The 24872-nt window shown below is 39.8% G+C and overlaps 1 protein-coding gene across 1 annotated transcript in view; it reads right to left on the minus strand.

Annotated features, from left to right (window-relative positions):
* The window catches only part of hook1 (hook microtubule-tethering protein 1), a 65894-nt gene that overhangs the window by 12020 nt on the left and 29002 nt on the right, over positions 1–24872 (minus strand). The window contains exons 10-20 of the mRNA XM_067990289.1: positions 22968–23108; positions 19082–19283; positions 18208–18318; positions 15866–15953; positions 15316–15376; positions 14738–14878; positions 10908–10995; positions 9747–9781; positions 4851–4933; positions 2499–2599; positions 366–467 (exon numbers count right to left, since the gene is read on the minus strand). Coding sequence (XP_067846390.1) covers positions 366–467; positions 2499–2599; positions 4851–4933; positions 9747–9781; positions 10908–10995; positions 14738–14878; positions 15316–15376; positions 15866–15953; positions 18208–18318; positions 19082–19283; positions 22968–23108 — 1153 coding nt within the window. The remainder of the gene's footprint in view (positions 1–365; positions 468–2498; positions 2600–4850; positions 4934–9746; positions 9782–10907; positions 10996–14737; positions 14879–15315; positions 15377–15865; positions 15954–18207; positions 18319–19081; positions 19284–22967; positions 23109–24872) is intronic.

Genomic DNA, 24872 nt, shown 5'->3' on the forward strand with positions numbered 1-24872 from the left:
CATTGTGTAACATAGTGATGGCTTGTTAAAGGGAAATATGTTCTATTGAACCATCATATAATCCTAATTGCGGTATAGATATCTTTCTTTTATATTTACTGTGATCCTTGAGTTAGCACTTATTATTGCGTTTTGTAATTGAAAATGACTGGTTAGAGGTAGTCTGGGAATAGATATGTAGAAATTGTGGAGAAATTTGTTAATATAGCAATACACCTCTAAATGTCTGAGTCATGAAATAGCGAAACATTTAGGTGGAACAAGCTAGTTATTATATATAATATTCTACTAATAACTTAGGATATTACCATATCATTGAGGAAAAGGTTGTAATCATTATAAAGTGTAATGATATAATGACATACCTCCAGCATTTGTATTTTTTTGTCTCTCTCAATGATCTGGCTTTTCAGTACATGGATTTCTGCAGTTGCTGGGTTCTGTTTTGGATCCAGAGCTTTAATCACCTGTGTATGTAATATAAACAGAAGTGTTTTTCTTCATTAAGCATCCTCTGTAAAACTATACCAAAGTATTGTGAGTATTGTGGTGCTGTTGGAGTGGGGGGGGGGGGGGGGCGCGGAGAATCCCTTCCAGAGCTTGTATTGAGATTTCCCAATGGGCATTCACTTTAGATAAATCCTACAAGAGACCCAGTCTCACAGGAGTCCTTGCCTTGGGTTTGCAAGCTTTTTTATAGTTGGTAAATGAAGTAAGTGGAGCTGACAGATTTGGTTGCTTGTGATTTCTTGTATGTTGAGACTAATATTTCTCTTTTTGCTGAACTACGGTTATTTAAAATTGTAAACAAAACCTCATGAGAACGAGCAATTTTATGAGCATGTGCTGATGGAGGGGAACTTTATCTGTTAGCACAGCATATCAGAAAATTGCAGGAGTGTTGCCCACGATTTTCTGATACTTGTTGGTGGCAGGCGAGGTTCCCAGCTGCCAGAGTGTGCTCAGAAAACTACCCCCTGAATTTCTCATATTTTAAATGTAAATTTTCACTTAGGCAGGGCACCAAGACATACGTCCACTCTTGCCAGCATGCCACATGTTCCGGTCCAAAATATCCTTAAAAACATTCCAATTTTGTTCGGCATTTTTGCTTCTGATATTCTCCATCTTCCAATTGAAACTCCCCATTTCAACCCTCAGACCTTTGCTTTTAAAAATCAATCTAAAAACTGGGGCCAAAAACCCATGGGTCTTTGATCCCACCGTAAAGGCCAGGATCAGCCTGCCGGGACCTCTGGTGCTGACCCTGCCAAAGTTTGCACGGTCAATGGGACGTTATTTCATTTTAATAATGACAGTGGGAGTCTATGCCACTGAGATCACCTCTCTGGTGCCCAACTGCTACAGGAAAGGTGTTCAGTCCAGTTAAGAGGGGGTTGGAAAAGAGGGGTGCTGGGACCCACCAAAAAAAATCTCAATATTTTGCCCACTGACCCATTTATAAAAGAGACTGAGAAAAAGGTTAAAATGACCAAATCTTGGGGGGGGGGGGGTGCAGACCACATCCCAGACTTTGACCCCAAGGTGGACTCCACATCCCACCTTTGGACAGGTTGGTATGCCAGTCCCATTTAGCATATGGGCCTGACATGGGAAATCCTGACCTGGGGGTCCGCAACCCCTCCTACACAGTTAACCATGTTTGGAGTGGGTAGAAGCTTTGCCCATCACAATGTCTCACAGAAACTCTCAGGTAAAGCTAGAACCCCTGATACCCGGGTTCCAATTCATAGCCCTTCTCCACACTTCTATTAGAATTGCAATGGGAATATTCCACAAGGGCCATAGATTTTTGACCCCACTATTTCTAGAAAAACTGCCACTGTAGGGTTAACTTTATGATTATTTAGATGCAATTTAACCCTAGGTCAAACTGTTGAACTTTGAGGGCAAGAGTTCTATTAGATAAAGAACTCTTCTTGGGAGTTGAATTTAGTCACAATATTTCACTACTGTTTACTCTCAATGCTAAATGTTAAAGTTATTTGCAGAAGTGTGTTTTGATAGTTTTCGTAGAATTTCTTGGTGAAGAGAGGTTGATGGGCCAGATTGTCTGAAATAATGTTTTAACCTTGATCAGCTAAAAAGGGAAGGTTCTTGTACAAGATTTCAGAAAGCTTCCTAGCATCCAAGGACTAAAGTAGGAGGAATAAATGGAGAAATTGGAATTTTCAGCCATGAAAAAGGTGGCAGAGAGGGGATCAAAAAATGCGACGTACGTACAAAAATCGATTGTTTCCTGTGCACACCAGTTTCTACTGAAATGGATTACTCTGGTCATTTTCCCTATACCATATTAGATGCATGTGTTGATGATACTTTGTTCCACTCATTTTGGTATTTTAAAATAGGTTTGAAATTTGGAACAATTCCCAGAATAAAGTCAAAGACAGCATATAGGGGAGCAGGTGTTGGGGTAGAAAAGTGGAATAAAAAGCAAGTTAGAGGACCCAAGTAATCTAGCCACATGTACTCACATTACGAGCTTTCTCGAGGTACATCTTGTACCTTTCCTCCATTGCCCTCATGTCTTCATCCTTTTTAGTCAGGGCACGTTGCAACTCCTCAATCTTTTGAGCTAAAATGATAAGATTTGCAATTTGGAAATCTTTCAAATATGATTTTGTAATTACCCTGTGCGTATAAATGTTATGAATCTGCTATTTTGTTATGTCAAGATGTCCGTAAGGTGTCGTCATTTTTCTTCATGTATATTTTATTTAATACTTTTTTTTAAAAAATAGATTATTGTACATTAAGAAATTGAACTGCTATTTCAGTTGTAAAAATGATTTCAAGTATAGTGCCCAGAATTTCTATTGAATAATACATTTACTAACATCGTATTTGAGTAATTTATAAAGGCCAAGCTTAGATCTTAGGATACCCGAGCAGTAAGCTATGAACTGGTGATATTAGTAAAGATATTTTCTATAAATATGGATTACAATATATTTAACCCTGGTTCGGTTAGGAGGTCAATGTTGCTTTTCAAAACAGATTTATAGAAGAAGAACTTGCATTTATATAGCGCCTTTCACAACTTCAGGATGTCTCAAAGCACTTCACAGGCAATGAAGTACTTTTGAAGTGTAGTCAGTATTGTAATGTAGGGTAGCCAATTTGCAAACAGCAATAAGATAATTTCCAGATAATCTGGGTTTATTTTTTGTGATATTGGTTGTGGGATAAATGTTGGCCAGGACACCGAGAGAATTACTCTCCTCTTCTTTGAACAGTGCTATGGGATCGTTTACGTCCACTCAAGAGGGCCGACGGAGCCTCGGTTTAACGTCTCATCCAATAGATGGCACCTCCAACAATGAACACTTCTTAGTGGAGTGACAGCCTAGATTATATGCTCAAGTCTCTGGAGTGGGGCTTGAATCTTCTGACTGAGAGAGGAGAGTACTACCACTGAACCAATGCTCATACCGAAAGAACTATCACCTCTGAGCATAGAACACTTGAATTTCTGCTGAGCAACAAGAAAATTTCAAGTATTATATATCTCTTGCAATAGAAACTAGGCAAAGAGTTTGGAACGTGCCACACATACCGTGAATATTCATATCTATTCTAATATTTAACAACCAAGGCCCCAATTTTAAAAGAGGGACAGGAACAGTGCTTGCGAGCCCCAAAGCGGGTATCTCACCCACACAGTCCGGGGACATGGAAGCCCTGCTGATCTTAAAGGCATGACCTCATTTAAATAAACGTTCCCGGAGTCCCGCCCGAACCCGGCCAGATTCACTGTGGCAGGACCCGTGGGAACAGTCCCCGGCAGTCAGTAGGAGGAGGAGTCTGGAGCCGATAGGGGAGGGGGTGGGGTTCCACCATGATCAGGGAGAGGCCCAAGGACTCCTTGTGGTACCTAGGTTCATTCTCTGCTCTGTGCTGCATTAGTTGATTTCAGCCAGGTAACATAGGTGCAACAATTCACCTAAGCATCCCTGAGTTAAGGAGGGGAAAATCCAACTCCTGATCTCCAGACTCCTGCTGCAAGTCTATGTGTGGTGATGATAGGAACAGACTTGGCTTGGTTATCCCCGAAATCTCTATTCCAACCTTTCACTATCTCTCTGCCTTCTTACACTTTTGCCACCATTCCAGGCTTGAATCCTGCTTGGATAAGCCCCCATGCCTCTCTCGGCGTTCTTCAAAGGGCCACTGAGGTACCAAGCACTGCCTCCTTACAAGCAGCAGCGCTTCCAGGAAAGGAGGAGGTTGTTGGCTGCTGTGTGGGCTGGGTATCCCCCATCAGTACACCGTTGGCGGGGTAGTCTGCACCCCAGTATCTTTTTGCCTTTTTCTTCCACTTACTCCCGGGTCACTGGAGCCTTCTCTGCTTTACCAGATTTTCCATGCTTCCCTCCCCCTCTGCTATTCTGCTGTAACCATTCACACATTCTCTGGGTCGTAGATGTATCTTATTCCTCTAACTTTTCTCATTATTGCCTCTATTTGTCTTATACCTTTATCACTTCTGTCATTTAATCATCTCCTGTTCTCCGCCTATTTGCTTTACAGATTATTCTTTTTCTTTTCTTGTCTATGTGGTTATTTTTTTCCTCCCTCCCCCTCTTGGATCTGTTCCTCCTGATAAGTTATTCATCTATAACATCTCCCGGTTCTGACAATGGGTCATAGGCCTGAACTGTTAACCCTGCCTTCCTTTCTCCAACGATGCTGCCTGACCTGCTGAGTGCTTCCAGCAATTTCGGATTCTATTTCAGATTTCCAGCATCTCTAGTATTTTGCTTTTTGTTAAAAACAGTAAGATATTTAGAAGATTGTGTTTATTATATATATTTTTTAAAACTTACAGCTTTGGAGTATTTCAGGTTGTAAGTCTTCAATAAGTTCTCTCTTTTTCTGCAGCTCATCATGGGCCTCATGAAGTTTCTCTCTAGAGATAAAATGTGAGGCAAATTAGATGCATCCTTCACCCACAGAAAATTACTGTTCAGCTCTTAAGTGACCTATTTACTCTAACACTAACGCTCAGTTATTAAAGTGCTATTAAATCTGTCATTAAATCTGTCTTTAGTTTGCTGTTACACATGTCAATTCCAGTTTCTGTGTTGTAGTCAGCAGGAAGTTGGCAGACTTGAAAACTACCAATTTTGTCTGTAGAGGTCACAAGCCTCTACAGCCTAAACTGAAAGCAGTTGGTAATTTACTGTAATCCTCTAAGAGTCACTTGAGAAGTTGTACTTTAGAAGATATTGCAGTTTCTAGATTTTTCAGAACAATTCCAAATATTAAAAAGTAAATGCTATTAAATCATTAATCTGCCACTTCCAGACAATTCACAGAATCAGAATTATAGAATCTTACAACACAGAAGGGGGCCATTCAGTCCATCGTGCTGTGCCGGTTCTTTGAAAGATTTGAATATGTGCCTATGAATTTCCTCATCAGGATAACAGGTTGCAACATTTTTTGTCCTTGTATGCAGGCGCTCCCCTTTAAGAGGCCGCATTCCTTACATTGTGTGCTTGGATGCTTACAATTTGTTATAAGTTAGAAATGTTATAATCTATTGGATGATTTTAGCATCAATTAGGTTCCTGTTCCGATTGTTATCCAGTAACACCTGCTGGAATAGTTTTCTGATCACTGGGATGATATCGGTTCCTTCAAGAGAGGAGGGGAGCAAATTTAGGTGCTAAATAAAATATTTTGCCGCTTTAACATAATTTTACTAACCAAATGTGCTACATTTAGAAGCCATGAGAACAGTCCATAAGAAATAAATTGTATTTAGGTCAAGGCATTGGCATAAAAAGTCTTCTCATCGAACATAAATCAAACTCTATTCATTCTCATAAGGTACCTCCCATAGATTTCATGACCTAATATAATTTTTAACTATTTTTTCTTCAAGTTTTTTTTTATTCGTTCATGGGATGTGGGCGTCGCTGGCAAGGCCAGCATTTATTGCCCGTCCCTAATTGCCCTCGAGAAGGTGGTGGTGAGCAGCCTTCTTGAACCGCTGCAGTCCGTGTGGTGAAGGTTCTCCCACAGTGCTATTAGGAAGGGAATTCCAGGATTTTGACCCAGCGACGATGAAGGAACGACGATATATTTCCAAGTCGGGATGGTGTGCGACTTGGAGGGGAACGTGCAGGTGGTGTTGTCCCCAAATGCCTGCTGCTCTTGTCCTTCTAGGTGGTAGAGGTCGCGGGTTTGGGAGGTGCTGTCGAAGAAGCCTTGGCGAGTTGCTGCGGTGCAACCTGTGGATGATACACACTGCAGCCACGGTGCGCCAGTGGTGAAGGGAGTGAATGTTTAGGGTGGTGGATGGTGAGCCAATCAAGCTGGCTGCTTTGTCCTGGATGGTGTCGAGCTACTTGAGTGTTATTGGAGCTGCACTCATCCAGGCAAGTGGAGAGTATTCCATCACACTCCTGACTTGTGCCTTGTAGACGGTGAAAAGGCTTTGGGGAGTCAGGAGGTGAGTCACTCGCCGCAGAATACCCAGCCTCTGACCTGCTCTTGTAGCCACAGTATTTACGTGACTGGTCCAGTTAAGTTTCTGGTCACTGGTGACCCCCAAGATGTAGATGGTGGGGGATTTGGTTATGGTAATGCTGTTGAATGTCAAGGGGAGGTGGTTAGACTCTCTCTTATTGGAGATGGTCATTGCCTGGCACTTGTCTGGCGCGAATGTTACTTGCCACTTATCAGCCCAAGCCTGGATGTTGTCCAGGTCTTGCTGCATGCGGGCACGGACTGCTTCATTATTTGAGGGGTTGCGAATGGAAGTGAACACTGTGCAATCATCAGCGAACATCCCCATTTCTGACCTTATGATGGAGGGAAGGTCATTGATGAAGCAGCTGAAGATGGTTGGGCCTAGGACACTGCCCTGAGACTGATGATTAGCCTCCAACAACCACTACCATCTCACTTTGTGCTAGGTATGACTCCAGCCACTGGAGAGTTTTCCCCTGATTCCTACTGACTTCAATTTTACTAGGGCTCCTTGGTGCCACACTCAGTCAAATGCTGCCTTGATGTCAAGGGCAGTCACTCTCACCTCATCTTTGGAATTCAGCTCTTTTGTCCACGTTTGGACCAAGGCTGTAATGAGGTCTGGATCCGAGGGGTCCTGGCAGAACCCAAACTGAGCATCGGTGAGCAGGTTATTGGTGAGTAAGTGCCGCTTGATAGCACTGTCGACAATACCTTCCATCACTTTATTGATGATCGAGAGTAGACTGATGGGGCGGTAATTGGCCGGATTGGATTTGTCCTGCTTTTTGTGGACATGGCATAACTGGGCAATTTTCCACATTGTCGGCTAGATGCCAGGGTTTTAGCTGTACTGGAACAGCTTAGCTAGAGGCGCGGCTAGTTCTGGAGCACAAGACTTCAGCACTACAGCCGGAATGTTGTCAGGGCCCATAGCCTTTGCTGTATCCAGTGCACTCAGCCGTTTCTTGACATCACGTGGAGTGAATCGAATTGGCTGAAGACTGGCTTCTGTGATGGTGGGGCTATTGGGAGGAGGAAGAGTTGGATCATCCACTCAGCACTTCTGGCTGAAGATGGTTGCAAACACTTCAGCCTTGTCTTTTGCACTCACATGCTGTACTCCGCCATCATTGAGGTTGGGGATGTTTACAGAGCATCCTCCTCCCGTTAGTTGTTTAATTGTCCACCACCATTCACGACTGGATGTGGCAGGACTGCAGAGCTTTGATCTGATCCGTTGGTTGTGGAATCGCTTAGCTCTGCCTATAGCATGCTGCTTCCGCTGTTTAGCATGCATGTAGTTCTGAGTTGTAGCTTCACCAGGTTGGCACCTCATTTTTAGGTACGCCTGGTACTGCTCCTGGCATGCTCTTCTACACTCCTCATTGAATCAGGGTTGATCCCCTGGCTTGTTGGTAATGGTAGAGTGAGGAATATGCCGGGCCATGAGGTTACAGATTGTGCTGGAATACAATCCTGCTGCTGCTGCTGATGGCCCACAAAGCACCTCATGAATGCCCAGTTTTGAGATGCTAGATCTGTTCTGAATCTATCCCATTTAGCACAGTGATAGTGCCACACAACACGCTGGATGGTGTCCTCAGTGCGAAGACAGGACTTCATCTCCACGAGGACTGTGCGGTGGTCACTCCTACCAATACTGTCATGAACAGATGCATTTGCGACAGGTAGATTGGTGAGGACGAGGTCAACTAAGTTTTTCCCTCGTGTTGGTTCGCTCACCACCTGCTGCAGGCCTAGTCTGGCAGCTATGTCCTTCAGGACTCGGCCAGCTCGGTCAGTGGTGGTGCTACCGAGCCACTCTTGGTGATGGACATTGAAGTCCCCCACCCAGAGTACATTCTGTGCCCTTGCTACCCTCAGTGCTTCCTCCAAGTGGTGTTCAACATGGAGGAGGACTGATTCATCAGCTGAGGGAGGGTGGTAGGTGGTAATCTGCAGGAGGTTTCCTTGCCCATGTTTGACCTGATGTCATGAGATTTCATGGGGTCCAGAGTCAATGTTGAGGACTTCCAGGGCCACTCCCTCCTGACTATATATCACTGTACCGCCACCTCTGGTCGGTCTGTCCTGCCATTGGGACAGGACATACCCAGGGATGGTGATGGAAGAGTCTGGGACGTCGGCTGAAAGGTATGATTCTGTCAGTATGGCTATGTCAGGCTGTTGCTTGACTAGTCTGTGGGAGACAGCTCTCCCAATTTTGGCACAAGTCCCCAGATGTTAGTGAGGAGGACTTTGCAGGGTCATGTCCGGTGCCTAGTGGTCTGATGCCGGGTGTCTGTCCGGTTTTATTCTTATTATGACTTTTTTTAGCGAGATTTTACAACTGAGTGGCTTGCTAGGCCATTTCAGAGTGCAATTAAGAATCAACCACATTGCTGTGAATCTGGAGTCACATATAGGCCAGACCGGGTAAGGACGGCAGGTTTCCTTCCCTAAAGGGCATTAGTGAACCAGATGGGTTTTTACGACAATCCGGTAGTTTCATGGCCACCATTACTGATACTAGTATTTTAATTCCAGATTTTTATTTAATTAATTGAATTTAAATTCCCCAGCTGCCATGGTGGGATTTGAACTCATGACTCCGGATTATTAGTCCAGGCCTCTGGATTATTAGTCCAGTAACATAACCACTATGCTACTGTATATCATTATCTGAAACAAATCCATTGAATTAACTTTCGAAAATATTCAATTTTATTTTCAAAATCAGTAAATCAAGTGAAGTGAAATTTAGTTTAGAAGACATAAAATTGACTCTGTCTAGCTGGGTAAGTAACATTTTAACAAAGCTTAAATTCAAAGTTCTGCATGGCTGTCCATGCACAACAACTCAAGATTTCCAGATACACTACGACACTTATTCAATATCACATAAAACAGAAGCACCTGGCATCATCTTGTTTCCGAGTGCACTATGACCATAGCGACCATATTAAAATTGACTAATTGATGGAATACAAAACTTCTCTGAAGCTATTAATGAAAATGGCAACTATAGTGTAAAAAGAGGAGTTATAGAAATTGCATCAAGTTTTGATTCTCAGTGAGTGACAATACAAATGAAAAAAAGAAAATGTCGAGAAGTTAATATGTTACTGAATGAACTATTGAATCTATCTACTTTTAAAAACTGCTGCAGTGCTGCTTTGTGGACCTTGAAAGGGTCAATACATTCTGGAAGAAAAGCTTCTTTAATACAATTTACTTACAGGTGTGCATCCAATTTCTTCTTCAGTCCACTTGACTGTAAAACAAGACAATATCAAGGGTTTCACATGATACCTTAAGATTGTGGAGTGCATAGTTCAAGCATATTTTTGGTAGCTAATAGTGTTTAAACAAACCGTATTGGATACTTTAAGAACATATGTTAATGAAGCAGTTGGAGTTGTTTTTATAACTGTACAATGCACATTATAATGAAACCATACTTAAGTAGATGTCCTTGATCTTCCTAATTGTCCTACTGTCTGAGGCTACTCTTTAAAACTGCCAACAGAAAGGATAAAATGAAAATGCACCAGTGTACTGTGACAGATGAAAATGTATAACTTCAGTTTTGATATGATTACATCCTTCTGCTTTTCTCCTGCCCTCCAGTCATAATCTCAGTGGCACATGAACTGGTTACATAAACACATTGGCTGATGGGAGCCATAATTAAAAGTAAGCACTTGCAATTTGAACAATACAAATCAAAAAAAGTGTCTAGATGGTCAGATGTATTTCAGTACACAATCTTAAGACTAAAAAGAGAACTTCTTCACCTTTTATAATCACTTTAACCTGATTTTGTGAACTCCCTCAATTTCCACCTAAATTGTGTGTCTCAGTCAGCCACCACCAACTGCTCATCGTAACAGATGTCATTTTTGACTGTCATATTCAGTGGAATTACTTTTGCTGCTGCAACTATTGCAGCCACTGGCAATTTGGTACAGCTATTGGGTCTTTTCTGTGCTTCATCAAAGAAATGAAGGCCTGTTTCCTTTATCATGAGTCAACTAATAAGCAAAAAGAGATCCAGTCAATAGCTTGTGCAAAGGTTCTTAACCTACCACTGATTTGAGAATGAAAGCTTTCATATCAGTAAATTTAAATTAAGCACCAAGAGGAAGATTATATTTCACACGCCACTCTCCGTCCCCATAGCTGCAAGGATTCAGTATCCAACATTACAACTAGATTTAACTTTTGTTGTGTCATAAGTTTTTTTAAATTACACTCAGAAAAGATGATCTGGTCTCCAAAATACATTATTTACAAGCCCAGTACAGATACACAAGTAATTACTTCTATACTTTTTGTTGCGCTTATAAATGTGATAGCATAACCATAAATTACTTTCAATCAATCAATCAATCACTCACTTCTTCTGCCTTGGAGCCTTGCTCCTGTAAGGATTTCTGGAGATCTTCTACCTGATGCTGCAGTTCTTGTACACGTTGGTTTTCAAGTCTGTTTATATTAAAAAAATGTATGAAGAATAGAAAACTGCTTGTTTAAACGAATCATTACTTATCATATAATCATAAAAAATACACCACAGGAGGTTGCCATTTGGCCCCATCGTGCCTGTGCTGGTGCTAGTTTTTCAACTGAAGCCATCCTAATTCCATTTCCCTGCCCTTTCCCCATATCCATTTATATCCTTCCTTTTCAAATATTTAATCAACTCCTTTCTAAATTATTTTATATTCTCTACCTCAATTGTCACATGTGATAAAACATTCTGGGCTAGAAATTGGGCTGTGTAGCACCCGTTGTTTCAGAGCTATGCGGCCTCTGGAAGTGCCAAGATGGAGTCTTGGCTGCGCACGGACATTTCTAGCGTGATGTGCGCCGGAAGCCATCTTGGTATAAGTAGTAGCGCATGCACAAATACTGAACGCCGGCAGCATGTAAAGTAGGCAGAAAATGGATACACTGTGCAATGCTAATTTAAAGTATTGACATAATTTTGGGACTTAACACTCAACTCAACGCACAGTCTTAACCATGACCACCTGAACATGTCTTAGAGTGCCTGGAGGACCCCCACCAGCTTTATTTAAAGGGACCAGGCAGGATTTACAGGTTAGTTGCTGGATTATTGCTTCTGGCTGCTGATGCATTTGTAACTGTTTTTGAAGGTCTCCTTTACTTGAATACTAGGACGTGGGGTCATAGCCTAACATTTAGAGCCAGGACGTGCAAGAGTGAAGTTAGGAAACGCTTCTACACGCAAAGGGTGGGAGAAGGTTGGAACGCTCTTCCGCAAACCGAGGGTATTAAGGGATATGGGGCTAAGGCGGGGTTATGGAGTTAGGTCACAGATCAACCAAGATCTCTGAATGGCGGAACAGGCTTGAGAGGCTAAATGCCACTGCCACTTACTGCCTCCTGTTATGCACCACCTTCTCCTGCAAGAAAGTGGGACGTGTGTCTCTGTGATGTGCCTGCCATGGTTGAATAACTGCCAGTGTGTGTGGCCTGTGAGTTGTGGGTGGATGACTTGTAACAGTGGTAATGTGTCAGGGTGAGAGGAAGCATTTGATTGGCAGAGTTGAGTACTGATGGAAAGAGTTTGTTGGTATGTGGATGATAGGGGGTGTGGTGTAACTACAACCACTTGTTTGGGGTATCATTCTTGTGAATCTTTATTGTACCCTTTCGATGGATCTAATTTCCTTCCTATAATGAGGCGCTCAGCACTACATCCAATACTCCAACTGTCTTGTTCAAATTCAACATCACATCCTTGCTTTAAATATTCAATAATCCCTATTTATAACAACAATCCTATTTGTCCTATTTTTAAAATGTCCTTTTCTACCTGCATTCCCACCTTTAAAAATGTATGAACTGTTCTTCCACTCATTTAAGAATCTTATTGTTTAGGGTATACTGCCCTTCACTATTCTTTTTCCTAAAATGTACTTTGTTTCTCTGCATCTGCCACCTTTTGGACCACAAACTTAACATCCATATCCTGCCCCCTAATTTTGGATATCGTACCACTTTTTATAAATGGAGAACAAAAGAGATGTCAGTACAGATCGCTGGGGCAAACCACTACCCGCATCTGACCAACATAAAAAAACAGCCATTTACCCCTATTCTCTGCCATCTGTTTCTCTTTATTCATGCAGCTGCATTGCCTTTAATCCCATATGATCAATTTTTGTCTCGTGTTGACTTTATAAAATGCCTCCTGAAAATCCATACGTACATATGGACCCCAGCAACATGGAAAATTGCCCAGATATTTCCTGTTCATTTGCACCACACAAATTTCAGGGAATGACCGTCCCCAACAAGAGACAGCATAATTACCTCCCCTTAACATTCAATGGCATTACCATTGCCGAGTCCCCCACCACTGGTGTGCCGTGGCTGCAGTGCGTACTATCTAAAGGATGCACTGCAGCAACTCGTCAAAGGTTTCTTCAGTAGCACCTCCCAAACCCGCAACCTCCACTACCTAGAAGGACAAGTGCAGCAGGTGCATGGGAACACCATCACCTCCAAAGTCCCGTCCAAATCACACACCATCCTGACTTGAACATATATCACCTTTCCTTCATTGTTGCTGGGTCAAAATCCTGGAACTCCCTACCTAACAGCATTGTGGGAGCACCTTCACCACACGGACTGCAGAGGTTCAAGACGAAGGCACTCCATCATCTTCTCAAGGCCAACTAGGATGGGCAATAAATACTGGCCTTGCCAGCGATTCCCACATCCCGAGAATGAGTTTAAAAAAAACCATGAACCACCACATTCTCTTTATATATTCTGTGCCTTCGTTAAAAGAATCAGTTAAGTTAGTCAATCAAAACCTGCCCTTTAAAAATCCATGCTGCCTGTCCCTGATTAGTGTTTACCAATTTCATCCCATTTTATGGACTCCAAAAGCTTACTCATAACTGAGGTGAGACTAACTGACCTATCATTTTTAAGCTCACCACTTTCCTCCTTCTTCAACAGGGTGTAACTTTTGTAAACCTCCAGTCCTTCGGTATTATTTTGTTTCCATAAATTTTTTTGAAAATTATGGTTTCTTCCTCTGCTATCCCCTCCTGAACCTCTATCAGTATTCTGGGATGCATAATATTTGGATCTAATGACGTTTCTATTTTTAGCCCCCTTAATTTTCTCAATAGAGTCTCCTTTTGAATGTTTAGCTCCAGTAATAGCTCTTCCACTCTTTCTTCAGATGTTCCTACAGTTTTACTTTCACCTTCCCTCTTAAAAACTGAGGCAAAATATTCATTAAGCATCTCTCCCATTCCCACACTCTTAAGTACAAGATAGCCTTCTTCATCTGAGTAGTCTCATCCCTTCTTTGATTGTCATTTTACTTATGGGCTTATAAAAACCTTGTTAGTTCTCTTTATGTTGACCATCAGTCTTCTTTTAACCTTCCCGACCTTCCTTTCTACATTTTGTATATTTCTCAGTTTTCTTCTGCATTATCCTCCCTATATTAATCACATTTCTCCTTTTAAATACCACATTTTTGGTTTTATCTTTCTAATTATCCACAGAACCACAGCTTATTACACTCCCTGTATGTCCAGTCGGAATATATTTAACCTGCACCGTATCCGTCTCATATTTAAATATCTGACTCTGCTGGTCCTCTGTTTGATCTGATATTTTTCCTAACCAATTAATCTGGGCTAGGTTCCCTTTATTCCCAGTGAAATTAGCTAATTTACAGGACAACACTTTTATCTTTGACTCCACTTTTGTTTATCTGTATTCAAGGTGATTAGGTTACAGTCACTATTCCTATCATCAGGTTGCTAATTTGTCCTGGTTTACCCGGAATCAGATCTAGCATTCCATCTTTCCTTATTTGATGTGCAACCCACTGATTAAGGAAACACAGTCTCAGATGCACACTAAGAACCCCTACCCATTTTGACCACAAACTTTTGTCTTATGGCAGCCTTTTAGAATGGTTAGTTACCCCATTATTACAATCCTGTTACAATACAAACTCCTCTAAACACTTTAAACAGTGATAAACAAAAGTCTACCCTCAAAATTATTGTTTTTATATCACAAAAAAAATTTAAAACCTGTTGAAAAAAAGTAAAACCAAAGGCGTTAAGTCAGCTGCAAGAGCCAGTGGTGCCCTGGCATTTAACATATTTCCTGGGAAATCTGCAGTTGAAGACCAGACTAAGTCATATTTAAAGCACACCCTTACCTGTTTTCTGTCTCCAGTTCATTCTTTGTCCGATTTGCAACGTCCAACAGGTTCTGCAGCACCAAAATGCGCTCATTTTCCGATCCCTCCTGTTGTAGTTGTAACATCTTGTTTTCATGTTGCAGTCGAATGAACTTCTCCCTGCATACCCAAAGTGAATTGCAATACCATTGTTTAAAGCAACTGCCACAGCACTTTTAATCATTGTATTCAGGAGTACTTGTTTATTCTTCTGGGTGATAGTTAGATATTACAGTGTAATAATTACAAACTAATTCACATCGTTCACCTGACGAAGGGGGAAGCCTCCGAAAGCTTGTGAATTTAAAATAAAATTGCTGGACTATAACTTGGTGTTGTAAAATTGTTTACAAAAACTAATTAGACTTTAAGCAATGAATATCATCAAGTATGACAGGTGCAACAAAAAAATTAGCATGCAAGTTTAGAAAAGTTCATTGGCACGAGATGTCTTTGTATTTATCTTTATTAATTGTTGAAGTGTTTAAAATTTTCAAATTTCAGCATTAATTTTAGGTATTTCAATTTCTGACTAATGTAGGAATGTAAAAACCTACCTATATTCCACAGGAAGAATTTCAGCCGCAAGATGGTCATGTGATCCCAGAGGGAATTTACCTAGAACACGAAATTTAAGATTATTCACCACTTACCGCTGATATTTAAGTTAATTAACATGGTGGTTCCATTTACATCTCCAAAGCACCATTTCACAGCAAGTACACATCTAGTTCTCTAGATATAAGCAATTATGAAAAGTGCTTTGTGCAAAAACCAAGTCATGGATATCTTCACATTTATCATGCCATTAAACAATGTTTTGAACATTTTCATAGATTCAGTGTTGCGGTGCAGTAACAACATTTCCATAGAGTTAGTATGAGGCAATATTTCGGTGAATTAAAAAGTTCTTATTTGTAAATGATAAACCTCCATACGATACAACACAAAATAATGTTGTTCTAACAAATCAACAAAAGTGCAAAAAGTAAATTTATATGTACAGATTTAACTTCTTGAAGAACAATTATACACAATCTTAGTAGATCAAAAGCTACGAAAAATACAGAACACAGACTATGAACAATTAAAGAAACTGATATATACCTGATTGCAACAAGTGGTCTTGATGAACTTGCGTGCATTTGAGCTCCTCGTTGGTTTCTTTAAGAGTATCACGTTCTACTATCAGTCGCTGAGGATAAAAAACATGGTCCAGTAAATAATAGCCACGTGCAACTCTATAAAGATGTTACTGGATGCTTCTCAACGAAGCAATGTGATTGAGGAGTTCTGCTGATTTCATAAATGTCAAATTTCACGTGATTTACTAAACTAGCATCTGAATGAAGAGATTAGATTACAGACTTCAAATCACTCAAGGGCATCCATTATTTGTTACAGTATATATAGTGTGAACTTCATGGATTGGTTTTTAAACTCAGTACTGGCCCAATTTGCTTCCTTTTGCTGTTAACAGTGACTTTTAGTGTGGACAATTGTCGCTGCAATCTGCTTCACTGATGCAAAATGACAACTAAACTGGAGGATTAAAAATTATGCCTCCATTACCGAGAGATAATTTGCAGTTGATTACCAGGAAATTGTATGGCCATAAGACATAAATCCAACCAAGTTTATGATGATGTCCAAGTAACATTAATCATCTAAACTCTTAAGATTGAATTCCTGGATTTAAATTACTAGATACTCATTCTCTATGGATAATGAATTTTTCATGTAAATGATTCCCCCCACCCCAACCCAGCAAAAATATCTTTAATTGATGACAGATGATTTTTTTTGGTGTTTTAGTTTTTGCTTCTTCTGCAATTTCCCCTTGAGCCTGGGACTCAAAGAAAACAAGTCTTGTGAAGTATAACTAGTTTTCTTGCCAACTGTAGAAAAAAAAATCACTATCCAATATCAATAGATATTTGGGCAGGAAAATCACTTAAGCCAAATATTCAGACATGTGTGATATTACATACCTAGATAGAACAGGATTCTGATCAGCTGATAACTATTATAAAATGCACAATGAATTTGACTGTTCTGCATGAAAGCTGCTATTCCAAAACAAACACATTGCAAAACTAAAGTATAAATATATTATCAATCTAGTACAGTGATAATGAACTCAAAAGATTAGCTTATTTGGCTTCAAACACACTGGTATCCTCTTTAGAATGTGACTTGTGTTATGGTAAAATGCTCCACAACACGATAGAGCGCACTCTCAATGCATTTTGTTTTTACTATTGCCTAAATACAACATAGACAAATATTGTAGCATTAATCGTTCAAATTCTGAAAAGCATTTTTATATTTACAATAAAATGTTACCTCATACCATCCTAAAATAATCCTAATTTGGGTGGCACAGCACATATTATTTGTTCTCTGATGGAGGCAATGCTGGATTTTTATTACCCATCCATTATTGCTCTTGATGAGTGGCTTGGTAGGCCACTTCAGATAGTAATGGAATCAATCACAGGTAGGGATGGCAGTAAATCAATTGAATTTTTATAACTATCCAACAGCTTTCATGATTTATTTCTGGTGCCAACCCACAAATTACCAGATTTATTAAATCTAGTTTCACAACTTGCCATGGTGGCATCTGAACTCATGGCCTCATCTGAACTCATGGCCTCTGGGATGCTGGTCCAATACATAACTACTCAACTGTACCCATGTAGAATTCCTACAGTATGCACTCAAAAGTCCCCAGGTGACTGGTTCCCAGACTCAACTGTGATAATTAGAGGTTAATTGTTTCCATACAGAAAGGGAGGAGAAACAAGCCAGTTAATCTGGCTAATGTCATGCAGCATCTACGCAACTAAATTGGGGGAGGCTTGTAAAACATTGACAGCTATTCCCTCAGCTGGAGAAGGTATAAAATATGGACATTCTATGGAAAAGAAGTTTGCTGGGTAGAAAAGATGGGCTGGAAGGAAGTCTGATGTTACAATACAGTGAGGAGACAAAAGTGTTGAGTATTGGATAAAATACTAAAGCACTATGTATCAAATCTTCACTATGAAGTTTTACCACACATGGGTTGTGCAGAATTTAGTCATATCAAAAGACCTGAACTATATCTACTTGTCAACCTGGATAGGGAACCAGGCTGAAATGTATTTATTTCTTAAGTTTGGTGAAAATCAGATAAATCACATCTGAGTAAACTGGGGTTTATCAAATTTGCTACATTTTAGCACGGTAATATCAGGTGTGACAGCACACATCCACTCAGTGGAAATGCAAAATAGATGGTAGTTGACAGATTCTTAGGAAAAGGCACTGCAATGGAAACCACATCATAATAAATACCTTGTAGTGACATAAGGGATTAAATATTTCAGCAGGCAAGGTAATCAGTTTTGAAGGACTAAAGAAAGCAGACCATGCATTTCTATCTGAATATCAAGAACACTTGCCTCTTTTTCTTTTAGTAATGTTTCATGCTTTTCTTCAATCTGTTTCATTTCAAAAGCCAGTTTGTCTGCTCTTCTCACTTCCTCAGACAATGAGTTGTGAAGTTCCTGAACCTTTTATGACAATAAAGCATCCACTGTTACAAAAAGTAAGTAGATAAAATGGTATTACATATTGAATTGGGAAAAGTGTTAGCTGCCTCGATGGTTCAGTAGGTGAATGCACTGCCCATTATGGCACTGGGCCAAACCACATAAATAAGTCCTAGGGTCAGTCCCTGACCTATTCTGAATTAGCTGCTCCCAACTGGGGCAGCAATGAAGATGTCACAATTGACTCTAGTCACACAAACATAATGGGCATTTCAGAAAGGTACCAGAGGACATGTGGAACCTCATAATTTAGCATTTTCATGAAAGGAAAGGACAAAAATTATAGGGGAGGGTGGGGAAAATACAATAGAATATTTCAATAATCTTCCTTCAACGACAGTATTTCTGGAAAGCCACAGAAAATCAGTTGGTTAAAAGTTTGAACAATTCCAGCATTTGGTATTGCATTTCATTTTGTTTTTTTTCCCCACTCTCCAATTATCTAGCTGTCTTTTCCCATCCCTAGATCAGAGATGGTGATGCAGCTAATAGCACCACAAGTGCTTACCCAGTGTCGATTACTTAATTCCACGACCATGAATCAACCGTGGGATTTTCTGGCCTTTATGACTAAGTATTACATTAACAGCGCTTTTGCCCATTAGACTATCTGGGAAGCTACTTCATTTTATATTTAAGTTATTTAAATTAAAGCACAATAATAATTTGCTGAAGGTCATGAGATTACATGCTCAACTCAACAGGATTTGCACTTGATGCTTACTTGTCTTTTGTATGTCTCCAGTTGAGTACGTGCAGCATTAGCTTTTCGGAGTTCTTCCTCCAGGCTGACTGTATTCTGCATATACATCATGTTTTTGTCCTCCAACAATTTCATCTGCCGCCTCAAGTCATTCAGATCTTCTAGTTTTTTTTTGTATGTTTCCACTGAGGCCTCCAATTTGATTACCTTATCTGAATAATTCCTGTAAGAACAGTGGTCAGGATACAGAAAAGTTTTCTTGGCCTCAAAAGCTCTGCACCCAGCCAGTTCAGTTCAAAAACCATAAAAGGTCCTGTAAGCTACTGTTCAGATTAAGTTTAACTACACTCTGAAATTTTAAGTCTCCATGTTTGCTTATACGTTATATATATAACAACACTGTGTATACATAACACAAATGGGTTCAATAACATTTAAAAGCACCTTTGATGTTGTTAAAACCCAATTGCTTCTGAACACTTCATTCACTGTCTTAAACTGTAATCAGCTGCAGTACAGTTCAGCATGCAAGGTCAACAGAAACCAGTGTAATCAGAAATGAGCTTCAAACAAATTACTGAAAAGGCTAACAGATAAGGATGAACAATGAGGAAATCAATTGCAGGCCATGAGAAAGGGTGACACAATCATAGCAGCCAAATGGAACTACTAATTCGAAAGCACAAAAACACCTCCTTGATGGGTTTTCCAGAATCTCATCGATTTTGAAAGACCAGAATTATATAGATTTATAAATTCAGTTAAAACCACAAAGCACACAGTAAATGCTAAATGCATAGACCACAAATCAAATGTCTCACTAGTCTTCTGTGGACAAACAAAAATACAAATGACCAATTGCAATTCATTATTCTAGAGACAGTACAGTTTTATATTGTACAAAGAAACCATGAGAAATTCTACAATCCTACACACAAAATGGTACACAGTTGAAATCTATCTTTACAAACTTCATACAACTGTAAAGAAAAATCAGTATTTGTTTTCCTTTTTACCAATCAAACACAAATAATTGAAATATTTCTCAAATATAGTAAGGATCTACATGCATGATAATAGAAATCTTACCCAGAATAGCAAAGCCACTCATCACCGCTATATATAGAACGTAGGAATGTTGTAGATCGGAAAAGTCCACTCAATTCCATCAGGCTAATCCTAAAGATTAAAAAAAATCCCCTCTCACCTACCCACCAATCACTTCTTTCAAGAAAACAAAACTATGCTGCTCTGTCTTAAGTTTGCAGACGTTATACGCCTAAAGGCAATGTGTTCCACACATTCATTCCCCTCTGTTTTGGCTCAGTTCTACAATATTGATTTTTAATGAGTTATTTTCTTGGGAAATGACTGGTCAGGGTTTTCCACTTCTGTGCTTGCCCCTTGAGGTTTTGCACCCAACTCTGCACTTTAATGGACAGAAGGCAAGTGTAGAAGTGGATTCCCCCTTCCCCGGCTATTAAATCGAAACAATCTGTTCATCTTTTTCTGCGTTTTTCATTATGTCAAACAATTTATTAGGGTTCAGTTTATTTATACCAGTTAGAATTCTGAAAACATATTCAAGATTTCCTCTGAGCTTCCTTTTCTCCAGTGCGTACATTCCAATTTCTTTAGTCTCTTTTCGTAACTCGGGTGCTACTCCTCAGTATTCATTTAGTTCAAAACCATACATCCAAAAGATACTGTTCACAAGCAAAACAAAAGGATACCTTTTCTAGGCATATCAAGTAGACAGCAAACAGAAAACCAATTAGCAAGTAAGTCAGAAAATTAGATTACCAACTAATGACTGATCTCCCTGGGTTAGGGGTGAGGTGGGAAGGAAAGAAAAAATGTAAGCAAGGTCTCTTTTCTTTCCCCCAAGATGACATGTCAACAAATTTGCATTTAATTGTCACCTTTAACATAGAAAAGTGTTCCAAAGCACTTCAGAGAGGTGTAAGGAAATAAGTGGACACCGAGCCAAAGGAGATAATGGGAGGGGTGACCAAAGGTTTGGTCAAAGTCAGATGATGAAAGATTGGAACAGGGTTGATTTTCTGTGCCAGAAAGTGAAACCACCTGATACCCTAATGAACAGTTTCACTCTTGCTAAGTAGTACAGGTAAGCTCCGCCTCCATTAGTGTGAGATCAACTCTGGTCTCGAAATTTCTAGAGGCAGTAGGAGAAACGGACAGATAACAGGGTTGCGTGAATGATGAAAGACAGAATTAAAATTAAAACTCACCAAAATAAACTCCAAGCACAGACAAAATACAGTAGGTGGATGAGCAAATAGGGGAATTAATTTGTTATAAATCTGGTATTCCTGATGTGTCAAGCAGCAAAATAGTGTTACACACAGAAACAATTCATGGGATTTGTCTAGCCACAGCAATAAAGAACAAAAAGCAGAGAAATCAAATGCAGACAAACATTCAAGAAAAAATGTATAGTTATAGGAAAAGAAAATAAGCAAATGAAAAAGAAAATAAAGACTGGAGCCTAGATTTTACAAATCAGTGTTAACTAGTTTAAAATAAATGGGGTAATGTTGATGTTCAAATAATGCCAGAGAATCTAGGTTCAGGGGTTGGTTGTACTTCCTAAACCAGGTAGAAATGCCCACCACTGCACTTTACTGAAAGCCTAGTGACAATCCTGCAAAACTGCTTTATTTACTCCAACGATACTGATAACACGCTGATTGGTTGAAACTTGAGGGAAACCTATGTCTCTCAGTCCATTTTTATATTAATATCATGCAATGCACAAAACTAAACAATCAAATGTCCAGCACATAAGTAAAGCAGTTGCCACCAGTATACATTGTTATACAGCACCAGGCCCGAGGGAACAGTTACCTTTTATTGTGTGATCTAAACATTGTAAACTGAGTAATATGTATAAGTACCAGAGCGGAGGAACTGATACTTGAGAAGTTATTCATTTACTTAGCATTGTAGGTGGCCAATGCAGCTATCCAAATAGTATACATCTTGTACACAAATTTTATACAGGTCACATAGAATCATAGAATGGTTACAGCAAGGAAGGAGGCCATTCGGCCCATTGAGTCTGTGCCAGCTCTCTGCAAGAGCAATCCAGTTAGTCCCACTCCCCCGCCATATTCCCGTAGCCCTGTAAATTTTTTCCCTTTAAGTACTTAACCAATTCCCTTTTGAATGCCATGATTCAATTTGCCTCCACCATCCCCTCAGACAGAGCATTCCAGATCACAACCATTCGCTGTGTAAAAAAGTTTTCCCCTCATGCCTTCTTTGGTACTTTTGCCAATCACCTTAAATCTACGTCCTCTGGTTCTTGACCCTTCCGCCAATGGGAACCGTTTCTCTCTACCTACTCTGTCTAGACCCTTCGTGATTTTGAATACCTCTATCAAATCTCCTCGCAACCTTCTCTGTTCCAAGGAGAACCACCCCAGCTTCTCCAGTCTATCCATGTAACTGAAGTCCCTCATCCCTGGAATCATTCTAGTAAATCTCTTCTGCACCCTCTGTAAGGCCTTCACAGTCTCCTAAAGTGTGGTGCCCTGAACTGGACACAATAAATACTCCAGTTGTGGCCGAACCAGTGATTTATAAAGGTTCATCATAACCTCCTTGCTTTTGTGCACCATGCCTCTATGTGTAAGGCCCAGGATCCCCAGCTTTCTTAACTGCTTACTCAACCTGCCATGCCACCTTCAATGATTTGTGTACATATGATATGGACATGATACAATTCCATTATGGAAGATTGAAAGATTTTTCCAGCCTCACTTTTTTAAACCAACGGCAACCCTTTGACAATATAGACGGTCATGAAACAATTCCTAGTCATTGCTTATACAATGTAGGTGGGAATCTCCAAATTTCTGTGACTTTCAACTCTTTTTTTTACCTCAGGATATCGATTTCATCTTTAAGAGCAAGATTTTCTTCTGCCAAACTGTTTAATTCATCATTTCTGTGCTGTATCTCAATCAGTTGTCGCTCCAGTTCTTCACAGTGAATACGATAGTCATCCTTTGCTGCTTCAAGCCTAGGTAGACAGTGGCAACAAAAATAACTTCTTTAAAGTACATATAAAACACAACTTAATTGGAGTAACCAAACTTGCAGTGAACTATGCCACAACCAGTAACCTTTCTGCAAGGACAGCGTCATGTATTAACTGCATGGAGTGTCTTAACAGCCAGTGTCTACCATAGTACCCACTATCAACAACCTCATTGTGAAAATAATGAATACTTTGGAATGATTTCAGGCAGTAATCTGATCTTGTAATTCAAAAGACAGTTCCAAATCATTCAAGGTCACTTGTTTATGAAGTCATCGCAACACTTGTTTACACTACAAAGAAAACGATCTTATGCATTTCGAGAATACTGCCTGGTTATTCATTAGACGTGTAATTTAGTCTGTCAAATTTTCAGATGAAAGACCAAATTGTACAGATATAACCTCAGCAACAGGTACAATTTGACAGAGCTATTAAGAAAATGTTGCAGTGCACTGGTACACCCGGCTGTGTCACAGACTAGTAGAGCACAGTTCCCCTCACACTAAGATAACAATCAAGGATGTGCCATCAGGAGAAGCAACAAGCAGCCTCCACACAGGGAATGGGGAGGAGGGAAGGCCAAGCTACCTCAACTATTCCCTTTACATACCCTGTGTAATACGATTTAAGCACAATCTTTGCTTAAGCTATAAAAATAATAATTATATACATAAATGTATCTTTACATAAAGTCAGTTTTTAAAAAAATCATACAACATAAAGTGTGAACTTACTGTGCCTTGGTTTTCACTATGTCATCTTTCCTGATCCCCAAGTATGCTGAATTGAAAGTGAAAATATTATGTGGAAGGAAAGGAAAGCAACAGAGAGCAAATATTAGGAAAGTAGAATGATGAAAAGCAAAAATACAGGAACTGTGAAAAAAACAAAATGAAAGAGAAGAAACTTTCAAAGCAAAATATAAAGAACAACCAGTAAGAAGAGCTAAAAGATTAATTTTAATGTTACATAAAAGAAAAAAGGAGATAGGAAGCTAACAGAAAAATAAAAACTAGCATAAGAACAGAATGATTGAAAGAAACAAACAGAATAAAGAAATTAAAATAAATGATAGTTTCAAGCAGCTTTAACCAGTCTAGTGCTTACTCAAGCAGCCATTGCTGTGCATCTTTTACAATTTTTTGTATCACTTTTTGTATTCACAAAATCTATTTTGCACTGCTATTTGGCATACAAATGAGTACAAGACAGAGCGAGAGAGAGAAAAATATACAGAGATGATAGTGGGCAAGCGTGTGAGAGCAATGCAAGACGGAGAGAAAAGGGAGTCTGACAGAAGAAAAACAAGTAAAAAGGTAGAGAGAGGAAGATGGAAAGAATGGAGAGTGGGAGGCAAGAAGAGTGACAGTTACAAGAGAGTCTATGGAATGGTAAGGGAGATCGACTAGCTATTTAGTAACATTTTAAAATCATTTGCTTTTTGTTATTTAGATTGGGGACTTATTTTTAATTAGTTGATTTCCCAAGGTGTTACCCACAGAAAGTTAGGATGAAGCAAATGTCCCTCATTCCATAGAGATAATGTAGTTATAGGGATGGAGGTGTCGGCGAGTTCTGGAGGTCATGAAGCTCCACCTGGTGGTAGAAGTAAGTAGCTGCAGATATGTGAGAGTGTTGAAGGGACAACCTGCATAAAACAGTCAAGAAAGCTTAAAAGCAGGTTATAATGGCAGGGACATCATTTTAAAAGGCAATCTAAAGGGAGCAGGAAACCCTAGAGGA

The sequence above is a fragment of the Heptranchias perlo genome, chromosome 9, assembly GCF_035084215.1.
Source record: "Heptranchias perlo isolate sHepPer1 chromosome 9, sHepPer1.hap1, whole genome shotgun sequence".
NCBI classification, from domain to species: Eukaryota; Metazoa; Chordata; class Chondrichthyes; order Hexanchiformes; family Hexanchidae; genus Heptranchias; species Heptranchias perlo.